General features: G+C 39.1%; 2 protein-coding genes across 5 annotated transcripts; one reads left to right on the forward strand and one right to left on the reverse strand.

The window, feature by feature from the left end:
- Positions 1-2,264: 2,264 nt before the first annotated feature.
- On the forward strand, positions 2,265-9,468 carry stx5a (syntaxin 5A). Of its 4 annotated transcripts, none has more exons than XM_046406584.1 (12): positions 2,265-2,391; positions 2,880-3,104; positions 3,739-3,812; positions 4,426-4,481; positions 4,584-4,654; positions 4,812-4,928; positions 5,329-5,385; positions 5,495-5,576; positions 6,689-6,775; positions 6,923-7,026; positions 7,294-7,415; positions 8,162-9,468. In XM_046406584.1, the coding sequence occupies exons 2-12, from the start codon at positions 3,042-3,044 to the stop codon at positions 8,319-8,321; spliced, it is 993 nt and encodes a 330-aa protein (XP_046262540.1). In that variant the 5' UTR covers positions 2,265-2,391; positions 2,880-3,041; the 3' UTR covers positions 8,322-9,468. The 4 variants fall into 4 exon arrangements, with proteins under 4 accessions (XP_046262540.1, XP_046262541.1, XP_046262542.1 ...); XM_046406585.1 differs by having other exon boundaries at positions 3,742-3,812; XM_046406586.1 differs by lacking the exon at positions 6,689-6,775.
- Positions 9,469-9,935: 467 nt separating this feature from the next.
- Positions 9,936-14,135, reverse strand: zgc:162144 (RD3 domain-containing protein). Its single transcript, XM_046406588.1, has 3 exons — positions 13,303-14,135; positions 12,514-12,821; positions 9,936-11,405 (listed from the first exon to the last, which is right to left on the reverse strand). Exons 1-3 carry the CDS (start codon positions 13,306-13,308, stop codon positions 11,042-11,044), a joined length of 678 nt encoding a protein of 225 aa, XP_046262544.1. The 5' UTR covers positions 13,309-14,135; the 3' UTR covers positions 9,936-11,041.
- Between the last annotated feature and the right edge of the window lie 1,034 nt (positions 14,136-15,169).

The following is a 15,169-nucleotide window of genomic DNA, read 5'->3' on the forward strand; positions in this document are numbered from 1 at the left end:
GATGTGTTAATTAAGTTCGAACAAAAAATGTCATCCTTTATGAAGACTTTTATCCTAATTTGAACCTACAGCCATGCTACATGAAGTTGCTGTATGAGGCTGCATGCCTGCATGGTGGTGATTTGAGCTAAATGCTAAAATGTCACAATAATGACAACGCTAACATGCTTGTTCAGGCAGATATAATGTTATGTTTATCACTGTCATAATCATAGTTTAACATGCTAACATTTGTTAATTATGGCTAAACACAAAGTACTGCTGAGTCACTGGTTTGGCAGGAGACCAAAGTATTGATCTAATTAATTATATTACAGTTCATCCTGCATCAGACATTCATTGTCATACATTGTATCCAATAGTTGTTGAGACATTTCACTCAAAACCTCAAATGTTAACTTCTTGGTGGTGCTATAAGAAATATCAGGGGATCACTAATATCATTATGCACTATGAAAGTCTTAATAATATATCATGATAATCCATCCTATAGTTGCTGAGATATTTAGTCTGTACCAAATTGGTGGACAAACCAACCAACAAACATTGTCATTTTTAGAGCCATGCTGCTTTGGCCAAAGTATTAACAATGAAAGACTTCTTAATGAAACGAGACATAGCTTAACAATTAAAAGTAATTCATGAAAGAAAGGAGATGCAGTCAGAAGGAAAAGGGAGTTTCTGGACAATTTGGTTCAGCAAAACAGATTAAAACGTCAAATAAGACGTGAAAGTATAAAGGGGAGTGTTTCTGGGGAAAAGATAAGTTTGGTGGATTATAAGCATGTATGAAAGGTGAATGGGAGTGTAGCTGAGGGGTGGTGCAGGGCATAAGTGGAGGGGTATAGGCCTGGGGTTTTTGTGGTTGGGGGTCTAGTAGGTAAATAGGTGAGGACATAGTTGTGGTCTGGGCATGCTTGATCCTGTCAGGTGGGGGATGCGGGTACCAGTAGGAGTGAGAGGAGATCAGAGAGCCTGCTGGATGTTATCACTCGGTCCATACCATACCTGCAGGTCGACTCACTTGAGACAGCAGCAAATCGTGTTCTCTCTCTGTCTGTCTGTCTGCTCATTCCTTCTCCGCACCCTCCAACTTGATGGTTCATTTCTCCTACATTGGCATAATATCACCTATGACACATCACTTTTTGCTTGCTACAGGCATCACTCTGGGGTGACTAATTCTGTTTTTATTTTCTTTATCTTAACAGCATTATGAGTTGGTAGGGTTCATATTATATGTCGCTTTCACAATACTAAATCAGTGGTAAAGCTTCATGTTTTACTATATAGACTGTGTGTGTTAGTATACTGGAGACATATTTCCTGTATGCTTAAACATATGTGGCAAATAAAGTTCATCCCAGTTCTACCGAGGGAAGAAGCTGCATGGTATAGAAACAATATACAAATAATAATAATAATGTCGCTGGCTTGTACTCCCAACATGCTTGCTTTGTTAAGTGTTGTAGCAAAGAGGGCAGCTGCTCCAAATACTAACTTGTGTTTAATCAAAGTACCACACACCCTCATATAATTTCCCAGCACAGGAAGGCTGTGTGCAGTGAACAAAGAGAGAAGGGATACAGCTCATTAAGCTTTTACTTTTGCACCAGGGAAACCCATTGCAGGTTAATATGGTTATGGTGCCTTGGAGTTTTTTAGATGTTTGAATTGGAGTGATTTTATTGATAATAATGTTGAATTGATAATAACGAAAGTATAATATTCATTTTATTGGCTTGCGGCTAGTAGGATTGTATCTAATTTTTATCTAGTTACCTGGACACCTGCACCTTTACATCAAGAACCACATGAAAATGAGTTAGACTTTACTGTGTTAAGCCTGTGAATATTCTCATTCATCCAGGTCATGGTTATCTCAAGGAAATTCAATCGAATGCAACTGGGACTAGTCCCAGCCTAGTCAAGCGAGCATGAACTGATGAAGCCTCTTGGATGAGAGGTGAAACGTCTTCAAAGACAAATAACTAAGTCCAGTTGCATTCGATTGAATTTCCTTGAGACTTTACTGTGTTATCGTTTAGATTTTGTAGATTTTTGTAGTTTTAGTCTGAATCTATCTATCCAAGCTATCCCAGCTGACAACGGTCAAGAGGCGGGGTACACCACAAAGAGAGAGAATCGCACACACTCACACACTCTGAATCATGTCTTTACTATTAAATGCATCTTATGCCATGAGATGGAAGATATGGCGCCCCCTGATGGTGACGTGTTGTGTGCGCAGGGATTTTCCACCCTGGTAAAGTAGACGTGGCAGTGACGTTGATGCCGGAAGTGACCCGGATTGGAACTTTAACTCCTCGGTTGATTAGTTTTTACCAGGAACATCGAGGGCCCTCGAAATATGATGTGATGTCGAGTCAAGTGAGTTGGAACATATCGATTTATGTCTTTTTAATAAGATTAAACCGCAGAAGGTTAGTTTAAGTCGAATTGTAGCTAAGTGAAGGAGGAGAGATCGTATGGAAAGCCCGGTTAGCTTGTAGCTAACTTTATGTTAGCCTGTGGTTAGCCGGTGAGGCCGTGATCAGCTGCTGCTTGTCGTAATGGACGGCCTGTACACATAGAGCTAGTCGAGGCGTGAGATAATCATTGTTACCTAATAGTATATATACTTAGCTCACCTGTGGCTATATTTGTAAGTTGTGCCAGTTATTTGGTGTTTATTGCCTGGCTGTTGAGGTTTACTCCGTGTTTTAGTCTTGTTGTCGGTGTCAGTAAACCGTGCTGTTAGCTAACGGTACCGACTGTTGTTTTTCCCATCCAAACTATATGATCTAATTGTAATTTATTATTACATTTTGAGTTGACAACATGGGAGCATGAAAGCGTCTTTTTTTGCCTTTCCACAGACATGTGTGTACGTATGAAAGATACTCCACCTTGGATGTGAGTTTGCCAACACACCGGGAGGTTTTCCTATTTAACCACTACATAAAGCGAAGGAGTGGGACCCGGCAGTCCCAGGTGGTTTGCGGTCTACAGCGGGCTATTGACCCTCAACCGGCGGCAGGATGACGTGCCGTGACCGGACCCTCGAGTTTCAGTCTGCCTGTAAATCTCTCCAAGGCAGACCGGTAAGTTGGTACTGGGCAGCTGACATCATAGCACAATAACAACGAGATTGTTTTATGTAAAGGTAGGCATTTGGCCCTAACCTTGTAGCATGTAATTTACAGGTACACTGACGGTGTGTTTTGGTCTGCTTACTTTTGGTTTTGGTTCCTTGTTTACCCCTATGTTTGCATCTACGTTTGGTTTCGACAGACAGAATATGCTATTGTAATAAGAGTTATTAAATTAATTGGCAAAAAAACCCCAAATCATTGAAAAGTGATTGTCATTCTCAAAAATAATTCTGCTGATATTGATGCCAGTGTTTACAATGGCTGACGTGTAACAATCAGTTGCAGTACAGAAATCCCCAAAATATGTCTGAGATAATTTAGAAACACTTTCACTTTCAATTACATAGTTCAAGATCACTGACAATCTTTTAATCATAAATTTTCCCACAGCATACAATAGATATTTTAGAGTGATGTGTTAACGGTGCAATATCACATTGTTATCAGTAATAGATTTTTTTAAAACCCACAAATATAACCTTTGGTGTGGCTTTATTTAGTTATATTGTCACAGTTACCTCTCAGCTTCTTCTTTTAAATTTATCTCACTGTTTCATACTTTCTACTTTTGATCTCCCCCCAGCAGAATGGAGTACAGCCGAGTAAACCGGCTCTCAGTGCCCTCAGGCAGCGCAGTGACTTTACAGTTATGGCCAAGTGAGTTCCTCATTGTTTTCTTATGTGTTTCAATAACTCACAAATAATTTCTGAATGTAACAGTTCTTTTGCTTTGATAATGGCCATTGCATTATTTGTATTCACATTTTATCCTTCTCGTTCTAATCTTTATTGCACTTAATTAATTAAAAAATTAATTAATAATTTAATAGAAATCATATGTCTTGTCTAACTGTAAGTTAAGTGAGATGATTGATGTGGACTTTAAGTGCTGGGTTTGGTTCGGGGCACGTTTGGTTTTGTACAACACAAAGACTGGGAGACACAGATCAAAGAGATAAAACTGATGAAATCTAAGTCATGCTAAGAATGTAAATGAGTATGTTTCCTAAAATGGTGGAGCACAGACTGCTACTAATGATTATTTACATTATTGATTAGTCTTTGGATTACTTTTGCACTGAATAAACGAATTCATCATTTATCAACAAATTGTTAAAAAAAAAAGAAATGTGAAAAAATTCTCATCACAATTTCCCAAAGTGACATCTTCAGATTGCAAAATTTATCCAACCAACAGTCCAGAACCCAAAGACTCTTAATTTACCATCATAAAAGAAAGTTACATTTTTGTGTGTTTGTTTCCTTGCAGGAGAATTGGAAAAGACTTAAGCAATACATTTGCCAAACTAGAAAAGCTAACTATCTGTAAGTGTTCCTTTTAATATTATTTTTGTGTCCTTTAAAAATCTTGTGTGTGTCATAAAGTTCAACATGCTGATTCTACATGCTGTTGTTTTGACGTTTTAGTGGCAAAACGAAAATCTCTGTTCGATGACAAGGCAGTGGAGATCGAGGAGTTAACCTACATCATCAAACAAGTGAGTTTAATTGTTGAAATGATATGCAATGTGGTTTTGCGATCACACTGTGCCCTGTTAATTTGATAGCTGGGCTCTAAGTAAATGAGTAAGTAAGTAAGTGTCTAGTTAATATATGTACCCTGTTTTCTCCATTTCCTGTGTTTATGTTTTTTAGGACATCAACAGTCTCAACAAACAGATAGCACAGCTGCAGGACTTGGTGAGGTCCCGAGGAGCTCCAGGTGGCCGACATATCCAAACCCACTCTAACACTATAGTGGTGTCATTACAGGTACATTTAATTAAATAAGGTCTAACTCATAGTATGTTGTATATGTGAGACCAAGTGCATGGAACTGTTTAAATTATGGTTAAATTTGCTTTTAGGACCTGTCTTTTTTGGGCAGAAATTAAACTAACTGGGCAGGTTAAACAAAGGTTTTCGCTTTGAAATAGTCCTTACTTTCAACATTTCTTTGTCATTGTTTTCTCTGACCTTTGAATGAAGCTGCATGTTTGTTCACATATGGTAGAGGAATAGAGGAAATCATGTAATTTTAAAAATATCTTGCAGGTAGTTTGATATCACATGTAATGGCATCAGAAAATGTTTGTAGAAATACTGTTCACATATTGGAGCTCTGTAATAGTTGTACACAGCTCAACTGTGTTATATCTTTTGTTATCCACAGTCTAAACTGGCTTCAATGTCCAATGACTTCAAATCAGTCCTTGAAGTTAGAACTGAGGTAAGACACATAAATGGTGAAAAATACTAAAAGCCTAAGTTTAGAAATGGATCACTGGTGTCTTCTCATCATGTTTACTCCCTCCATCATTTTCTCTTTTTTCCTCCAGAACCTGAAGCAGCAGCGCAGCAGGAGAGAGCAATTCTCCCAGCCTCCGGTTTCAACTTCTCCTCTGATGGCCAACAACTTCAGTAAGTTTATCCGCATCTTAGCTTCAGGCTTGTACTCACCATGATTTTTTTCAAGGGATCTCATGCCAAAAGGTAAAGACAGCATGTTGTTGTAGCTTCAGAGTGTGTTCACTCTATTTTGTTAGCTACATTTTGTGCTGATTAAATGCTGCACATGACTTGAGCTTTCTCAGTGCCAGCAAGCAGATTTGCTAAAATAACGACCATAAAATAACCCCCTATAGAACTGACAAAGGTAACCATAATTTTTAATAATTTTGGTCTCACACTGCAGCAGAAACTCTACCCTAGAAATTATATCCTGCTCATCTCAGTATTAGAACTGACATGACATGATACTTGTGCCGGCAGCTTTAAAAATAAGATAGAGTGAACACATATCTATTGTTTCTTTGTTTTGGCTTTGGGACAATATTCATCATGTCTGGCTCCTGCTCATTTTACCTTTTTGATAAACAAATAGCGAAACATTTTCCTAAACAGGCTACTTACCAGAGACCCTCTAAGGGAGCTCAGATACTTCCTGTGCAGACATTTATACTGCCAGTCAAATGTTTGTTTTTTCTTAAATCACTCTCAGTGTGCTCAGTGTTAATAATTTACAATAAGATATATGTAACAAGTGGACATGTGAATAAAAATGTTTGTAATAGTTTATTTTATTGGAAGTAACCCACATCTAATTGGAAATTAGTTTAATTATTAGGTGCCTGTAGTCTACAACTTAAGAGCATGAAGTGTCTTTTTATTTATGTAATTATAATCAAAGTGTTTCCCAAAAACAAGAGCCAAAATCAGAAGATTTACATTGTTGTAATACTCTTTTAGCCAAGTGTCTTCTCATAATAAAGGTGATTATGTTTTAGTGCAATAATGCAACAAAAGTTCTTTAGTTTTAGAAGTTTAGAAGTTTGGTAATAGTTTATTTTCCCTAATTTTAGGTTATTTACAACAGGCAAATTGGTTCAAATTTAGCCACAAATGCCATAGGGGAAGAGAAACATTTCGACTGGCAGTGTACTTTTCGATGCAATGGCGAATGCTCGAAATCCTTGTGAATGATTATAACTGTATTTGGTCATCTATAATGCAAAAATCAAAAAATATTTTAGGGAGCCGCAAAAAAGGGGCCCAGGAGCCGCATGCAGCTCGCGAGCCGCGCTATGACTACCAGGGCAATACAACCTCAAATTTAAAAGGTATTTCCCTGGAACGTTTGACTCTCCCAGCGGGTATCACTAGCTACTGTATTTCCCCGCTGTTCTTTCTGCTTTTCCTCTCTGCCATTGAGGATCTCTGTCTGACCTTGTTGCACATGTGTGTGTGTTGTGTTTGTCTCCTTTCAGAGAGCTCGGTCCTGATGCAGGATGAATCCAGAAGTCTGGGTGATGTAGCCATCGATATGGATTCGCAGACTAACCCTCTGCAGCTGCAGCTTATTGATGAGCAGGTAGGCTGTTGGTGGTATGTTTGCCATAGTCAGGCAGAAATGTGCCTTTAATTTGCTAACACAAAAATCTGGAAGAAATAATTCAAAAATCAGTTGATGCACAGTGTTGTTGTTCTGGCCACTATCAGTACGAAATGTATCGACTGTGAACTTTGTAGAAATATTGGACTGAAATCTTTAGCAAAAAAATGTGACCAGAGAGATAAACTACATTTATGTGCTTTAACATGACCCTGTTTTAAAATCTGGCTGGCTGTGCCATTGCAGGACTCATACATCCAGAGCCGTGCAGACACCATGCAGAACATTGAGAGCACCATTGTGGAACTGGGCTCTATATTCCAGCAGCTGGCACACATGGTCAAGGAGCAAGAAGAGACCATCCAGAGGTAAGACTGAGCTACAAATGGAGGAGGGGGGTCAAAGAAAGAGAGAACTCTCAGAAACAAACAAATGACGAGATGTTATTTGGAAATAGACTGACATGTTGGGAAATGCTAATTTGCTGTGTGGTAAATATGAACCTCGAAGCATCTTAACTTTGATTGTCAAAAATAATGGAAATAACTAAACTGACCCTGTCTGGGAAAAATCTACTCATGGAGGTCTGTGGCAAACAGATTCCAGGAAGTCTCTGGTCCAACCAAGAGATGGTTGTGACACAAAAGAAAGTACAACTTGTTTTTTTACACTTTGAGTCATGCAGCTTAAACAAACTGTGCATAAAGTGTTAATTTGTGAAAGCTGCTGGCAGGCAGGTTTTGTGCAGGATCAGGAGTTTGCTGTTTCTTGACTTAACTCTCAGCTGACTCTTCATGATTAACTGTACAGATATAAGTCTCAGCAAGCAAGAAAACTACAACTAGCATTGTTGCCCAGTATGTCAAATCATACTTTTAATGAAGAAAAAATAAGAATTAAGGAAAGGAAGAGGCTAAAGCAAATGTGATGTTAGAATTGAATTGTGAGTTCACTTCACATTAATATCTTTCACATTGTTCACATGTAATCACATGCCGGTCATCAACTTGCCGGTTATTGTCTTACTTGAAACAAAAGTGATTAGAGGTAACATGATTTGCATTTGTTTTAAAAGTCCTGTCTGGCTGAACTGTCTGTTGTGCTTCCGCCACAGGATTGATGCTAACGTGGAGGACACCCAGCTGAACGTGGAGGCTGCCCACACAGAGATCCTCAAATACTTCCAGTCAGTTTCCTCCAACCGCTGGCTGATGATCAAGATCTTTCTCGTCCTCGTCATCTTCTTCATCATCTTTGTTGTCTTCTTTGCTTAATGAAAAGAAGAGTGGCTGAGGAGAGGGGAGGAGAAGAAGAAAAAAACTAAAGCTGGACTGAGACGACGTGTCCAGACAACATATTGGAAGGACAGACTTCTTTATCGAAGTGACAGTTTGATGGAGGCTTGGTAGACTTTTCCTGTAAAACAGACTTTTCAGTTGTTCCCAAGCCACAGACTCTTGATCTCAATTTGACAATTCAGTGAAGAATGAAGTTGTCGAACTCTGTCCAAATGAAAGAATAAATTATGAAAAATCCCCACTTTGTATAGAGAGAGCAAAAACTGCTCTGTATTGTATGTTGACCAATAACTCATAAACATTTAATCAAAATGGCTATAATTTAATGGTTTGATTCTGCAAACTGTCTTTTTTTTTAAATTTTGATTTGTTTGTTTATTGTTTCCTCCCCTTACCACATGTGATCCATTATTATTTCAACGCCAAACAACGGAACTGGAGTTTATCTTTGCATAATCTTGCTTCTTAGCTTGCTTACTTTTTAATGAAGAGCATTGCTGTGTCCCCTGTTTCTCAGCAATTCTCTACTTACCACCTTTCATTAACGAAGTGAAATATTTTTTATTCAGTTATATTCTCTTTTGCTCTCAGTGTTTATTTGCCAAATGGGTACTCTTATAGAACTGTGACAGAACACAAAGATACTTGTTGTGGTCCAGCATTTTGTGTCCTGAAGGCACAAGCGAGCAGGTACAGCCACCTGAAGGGAACTTCTGTTTTAAATTAAACTGTTAGGTTGAATGGATGAAAAAAGTGTTAACCTTGTACATTCAGAGAGACTTCAGTGCAGAAGTCAAGTATCTGAACAGGATCCAGGTTTAACATCAGTGCTTATGAAGGGGATAGGCTGGTTGTGAAGGCCCACTAATGAAGTGATTCAATCAGCCAGATTCCCTGAAGTGTCTGGTTGGATGTCACTGTTGTAGTTGCTTTCCCTTTTTATTTCTCTAATGTACCAGATCTTATTAAAATGACCACAGCTTTTTAAGAAGAAAGAAAACATTCTTCCTATTTTTTCCTTGTCTCTTTTTTTTAGCCAAATGCCTTGACTTCAGTGTATAAAGTGCAAATAGTGATGTATTGATAAGAAAGTGCATATTAATAAAATAATGGGGTGCTGGCATTCATGGCTGAGATTTTCTTGGGATAAGAGGATTAGTCAGTAGTGATATAATTAGGTATGTTGGGCTAGAGGGATACAGCGTGTCAACGGAGAAGTGATAAGCAGGTGCAGTTTTGTGTAATCGACGCATTTCCACAGTAAAGATGTATGGCATGTATTTATTTATCACAGTACAGGCCCTGGATGGATTTGCATACAAATAATTTGCCTTTTCAACCACAATAATGTGATAAAGGGCCATGTATCTTAAATTCCTTTTGTAGAAAAGCTTTAAGGCTACTAGTACCTACATTTAAACCAAAAAACACTAAGACATCTTTGTGAAGAAAAACTGTTAAACAGAAGTGATGAGAACATTTTGTAGGGAAAGACTTTTTTTTCCCCTAAACTGAAAGCATTTGTTGGATACACAATAAGAGCACCTACTAACTGGCCAGGTGATCTGAAGCCAAACTGTGACTGCTGATTGTACAGATGAACTTTTTTTAGATGAACCTTGCAGAAAGCCCGTTTGTTGTATTATGTCTTTAAAGAGACACTTCACGATATGTATGATTCATCAAGAACAGTTGTTCAAAGAGTTCTTTCTTCAATTGTTTGCCTTTAAAGATACATGAAGCACAGAAAGGTTAGAAATCCTAGCAAGACTTTATTCAACAAAATCCCATTCTGCAGATTTTAGCCATTTTTAGCCATTTTAGCAAGGCCCTGTGGATGGCAATGCTTCTCTGTTGGTAGGTCCACCTCTTCTAACTGATAGATGGATTGCTATGCAGCTGTACACAGACATTCATGGCCCCCAGATCATGTATCCTAATGACTTTGTTGATTTGTTAACTTCTAGTATAGCACGACTAGCAGGTTGACATTTGTGGTTTTGAGATGAGATGAAATTTGGTTGACACGATGTTCCTTTCAGAATATATTGAAACTGCTTTGATGATATTCTGACTTTTCATCAAGCGCCATCATTAAGTATAATTTTAAATGTATCAAATACTTCAGTTTATGAAATAATACCTGTAAAACTAATGTAATTCCCTTCAACCTCAGCTGTTGCTAACCACAAAACACTACGCCTGCTAAATATTAGCATGTGAACATGCTGACGTTAGCATTTAGCTCAAAGCACCACAGTGCCTAAGCACAGCTTCACGAAGCTGCAAGCATGGCCATGGTCTTGTTTAACCAAGCTGGTAGGCCTACCCATCTGCATGATAAGATGCTAAACAAGTGTTTCATAAATGCTTTCAAATGCTTTTGGGGTGGACTAAATACTTCAAGTTCATATGCATTTAGACAGGTTCCCCCAAAGTCAAGAAATTATTTTAAGCCCACCCTTTTTCCCTTATTCATTTAATGCTACCTTCCCACCTTCGACAGCATCCCGCCTTTCTCTTCCTGTTCTCCCTACATTTGCAATAAACGACCCATCTCTCTTTTGTTCTCATTTTTCCTCCCGCTCTTCCTCTTCATTTTATTTCCCTGCCAAAACTCCTGTACAGGTGTTCCTCTTCTCCCTACCTCCATCCTCTCTGCATTGTCTCTCCCCTGATTTTCTCCCTCCTTTATCTCATGCATGGGCACTCTGCTCCATAGGGCAGATCTCTGGCATACTCTTGCTCCTTCCCTTCCTCGCCCTGGACTTGATTGCTTCCTCCTCCACTTCTCCATCCTCCTCGTCAGACCAATCGACCTCCTGCTGCAGATTACTCTTTGAACCTCTCAGGCCACTGCCCTTGAAGAACTGGCCAGTGCGAAATTTGGTGCGGAAAGTGTCGAAAGAAAGGCTCTTGCTGCGCTGCTGCTTCTCAAAGATGGTATTGTGCATTTCTTCATTTCCATTCAGCTCTTCCACACAGTTGTGCAACACAGAGCGAAACAGTCTGGGAACTTCATGAACCTCAGGCTCCATCTGTGACACCAACTTCCGGAACCTGCCATTGGAGGATAAGAGTGATTATTAGGAACAGTCCGCTCTAAAATAACTAACAGCCAGGACAAGACCAAACAAAACAGAAACAAGGTCAGACAAGCCAAAAAGAGGGCAGATACAGTCAGAAGTAGCCGTAAGAGTGAAGGTGTCGCCACCACCAAGTGGGTGGTGCAGCTTTAATAAAGGGGCCCAGAATGCCTGGCTACACCCCTGGTAGGATACTAAAGTGTACTGTAAGATGCATAATATCAAAGTATCAAGGGTTATTGATTGTTGTAGCCGTTGTGGCCAATTCATGCTACACACACACACACATAGAACAATATGTACAGTGTCTTATATATGTATAAATCTATACACATGTTCTGTATAATCAGAAAGCATGTACAGTATGTGCAATGTCAGTATAAAATTCCATGTAATTTATTTATTGTGGAGTGTGGAAGATGAAGCGAGGAGTCCCACAGCTTGAGGAAAGAAGATGCTCTGTGCTCTGGTGGTGCAGCAATGGATACTTCTGTATTGCTTGCCAGACGGCAGGGTGTCAAGGTTATAGCAGGGCTGGGTTTGTACATAACAATGTTGTTGAGCAGTAGAAAATTAATCAAGTAACTGTCAGAAAATGACCCCCCCCCAAAAAAAAATAAAAATAAATAAAAATAAAAATAATTAAAAAAAAACCCTACATATATTTTACATTGATCAGCTAATTCACAGACTAATCCTTTGAGCCTTACACTTCTGTAGTGCAAAAGTAGGTTATAGTTAAGGGTGTTAAAGGGATTAGATTGAAACCCTGCAGCTATCTCTTCTGTTTCTTCTTCATATTCTGTATTCTTGCCTGTATGTGATGCTCGTTGTCCCTTATTGTCTTAGTCTATTTCAGCTTGTCTCTCTACCCTTCTTTATAATGTTATCTCTGCCTCTGTAGCTCTCCATCTCTTATTTCTTAACATCTTTCTGATTTTCGTCTGGCTTTACTTCCCACTCCCTGCTCATACTTTTTTCAGTTTCAGTAACAGTTCTAGCTTTCTCTATCCGCCAGTTTGTATCTGCAACATGTGTATCTCCATGTCCTCTTGTCTTTTCTTTTTTGCTGCCTTGCTCACCTGACAATCAAGGGGCCACATTGTGCAGGAGGGATCTTGGCACAGAGGTCCTGCAGTTCCAGCAAGTCGTTGGGTGTCAGTTCATACGGCTGTGGCGTCGGGTTGTTGGCCAGCCAGCTGTAATCAGCTGTGGAAGAGGAGCTGCGACGGCGGCGCCTACCCTCAGTCGCTCGCTCCAAACGTATGCGTTCAGTGCGCTTCACCATCGCCCCCAGCTCCAACATCAGAGTATTGGTAACCAATTCCTCGGTGCTGCGTTGACCGGGCACTTTAGGCTCAAGGGAGAAAACAGCAGACCAAGGAAACATCTGAGAAAGAGGGACAAAACTGGTGGAGAGTTATGTCATTTTTGAATGAAGAAAAAGAGAAACAATATCCTGAATAACTGGATACGGCATCCATGCACCTACTTTTAAGCAAGCTGATATTTGGGATTGTAGTTTAGAATGAAATGGGAGAATATAAGTCATAGAAACCTCAGCGGTCAATCTGTAGAAGATCAATTTTACATATTGGATGGATGCAAATGATACCAGAAAGAGCATTTAGAGAACTCAAGCTTTCACACTCAGACAGAAACTTCTATACTCTAATACTATAACCTGCATGCCATATCAGTCTTATCAGTATGAAGTCTGTTAAAGTGAGAAATGACTCAATACATACAGTAGTGTACATGTGATTGGCAAACAACGCATTTGGCTGATCAATACAAACTGTATTTTCTCAAGAAGACACTATTCTCTTGCTCTAACTGCTATCAAAGAATCTGTTTAATTATTGTCTTACCTTCATAAACCTGGATTTACAAAGCTGTAGTGTGTCCTCTTCCTGAAAGAAATCCACCTGTTGACTGGTAAAGCCCCTGTTAGCAGCAGGCCTCCATGGACATTCAAAAAGGATGAAACGTCTCTGACTTTAACTGGGGGCACACCACTATCTGACTGCCTCGCTACCTTTGATGGACCCGGGCAGACAGTGCATGTGCTTTTGTGAGGAGTCTGTAGAGTGTGGTGTGTGTTTGGGATTGGGAATAAATGTAATCCTGTATTAATAAAGAGCGAGTGACAAGATGAGCTTACCCCACATGAGTGTGCACCTGGGCAAGGTGTGTGTGTGTGACTGACAGAATTCAGGTGTAGGGTTTACATAATGGCATGGGTCTGTTGGCTAATTAATGTCCATTGCATTTTATTTCAGCCACTGTTTAATGAATGAGTTTAATTTAGGTTTTATGCTGCAGTTAAAACTGGAACGATGATCTCAGCTCATATACATAAGCAGCCTGGACTTAGTACTCAAGAGTATTTTAAATCACTGATAGAGGTGTTGCTGGACAGTCAGATTTTAACCAGCACACACACTATTAGGATACCGCAATGACATCCAGCACACCCTTTGAAAATAACATAACAAAGTATATGTCTGAAAATGGTCTACTTCAGAGACAATAATCCTTCAGGCACAATTGTAGTTGCCAGACTGTTAAGGGTAAAGCATTCCTCTAAGATTACATAACTAACCGTACACTCTTTTGCCACACTTGTAAACTCTCAGGTGTTAGCAGTCTGTCTCTCTAGCTGTTATTGTACGGTATTGATGTGAGGTAACTGCAGGCTAGTTTCTGGGTTTCCGCACAACTCAGCACTGAGCCACCAAATCCCAGATTACATTCAAATCCAGAGCCTACCTGGAAGAATGAGTGATTGTAATGACTATTATAATCTAATTACAGTAGCCTGCAGTGGATGCTGTTGCTGCTGTAATTAAACAGGAATTGTTGCGTATTACTTCATGTATGTATGTATGACCATATTTTAAACACTACTTTCACAATGATCCTGTTCATGCTTGCTGTACCATAGCAGAATAAAGAAAACCTTTTCATCAGTAAAGCTCTTAAACTGAAACTATACATAATTTGTTGCACAGCCTTATGTGGAATAGCTGTTTACATCTTTTATCAGAGAAACTTAGCTCCACAAATACGCTAAGACTGTCTTTTTCTTTTTTAAACAGTTTTATCCATTAGCGACATTTCACTATAATAAAGCTGACCTTCTCAAAACTGAGCTTACTGAAGTAGCCAGAGTAAATGTGTAGATGGATGAAGCTTTAAAATGAAATGCCATTCATTTTTTCAATTCAATTTTTTGTTCATTTTGTAAGTTTTTTTTTTTTTTAAGGAATTAACACTCAGGCAAATGTTCCAATTTCAAAAAGCCTGTCTGAGAGACTGACAGACTTCCGTTTTGTTTTCATGAGACACTAGTAGTCTTTTCTGAGTTTGTGTCGTGTCAAGACAAACTTTAGATGTGGCTTCATCAAACAGAAATGCTTTGAATTTCTCTCTGCAGTGTCAAACAGTCCAATGGGTCACCAAGATACATCACTGATAGTCTTACGGTTGGTTAAAGTTGATTAATAACTACAAATGTGATTTTTTTTAAGAATTGGTTTATAACATTAGGTTATGCTTTAGTACGATTCTTATATGGCATCTTTAAAATCATACACCGCATGCCTATTTCATTATCACTTGACAGCTTTAATAAACATAAAGCTGTTTGGGAAAAAAGGTTTGGTAGAGGCAGCCAGAACTTGTTTAAGACCCTGTAAACCCTGTACGGCATCATCCACTCAGAATCTGTTTGAT

Source organism: Scatophagus argus, chromosome 12 (assembly GCF_020382885.2).
Source record: "Scatophagus argus isolate fScaArg1 chromosome 12, fScaArg1.pri, whole genome shotgun sequence".
NCBI classification, from domain to species: Eukaryota; Metazoa; Chordata; class Actinopteri; family Scatophagidae; genus Scatophagus; species Scatophagus argus.

Excerpts from the sequence above, each read along its gene's own strand:
- stx5a (XM_046406584.1), top strand. The coding sequence starts at position 3,042 with ATGACGTGCCGTGACCGGACCCTCGAGTTTCAGTCTGCCTGTAAATCT. Across the intron at positions 4,482-4,583 it reads ACTAGAAAAGCTAACTATCT|TGGCAAAACGAAAATCTCTG; the intron begins GTAAGTGTTCCT and ends TTGACGTTTTAG. Across the intron at positions 7,027-7,293 it reads TGCAGCTTATTGATGAGCAG|GACTCATACATCCAGAGCCG; the intron begins GTAGGCTGTTGG and ends GTGCCATTGCAG.
- zgc:162144 (XM_046406588.1), bottom strand. Across the intron at positions 11,406-12,513 it reads TGTGGCCCCTTGATTGTCAG|GTTCCGGAAGTTGGTGTCAC; the intron begins GTGAGCAAGGCA and ends CTCCAATGGCAG.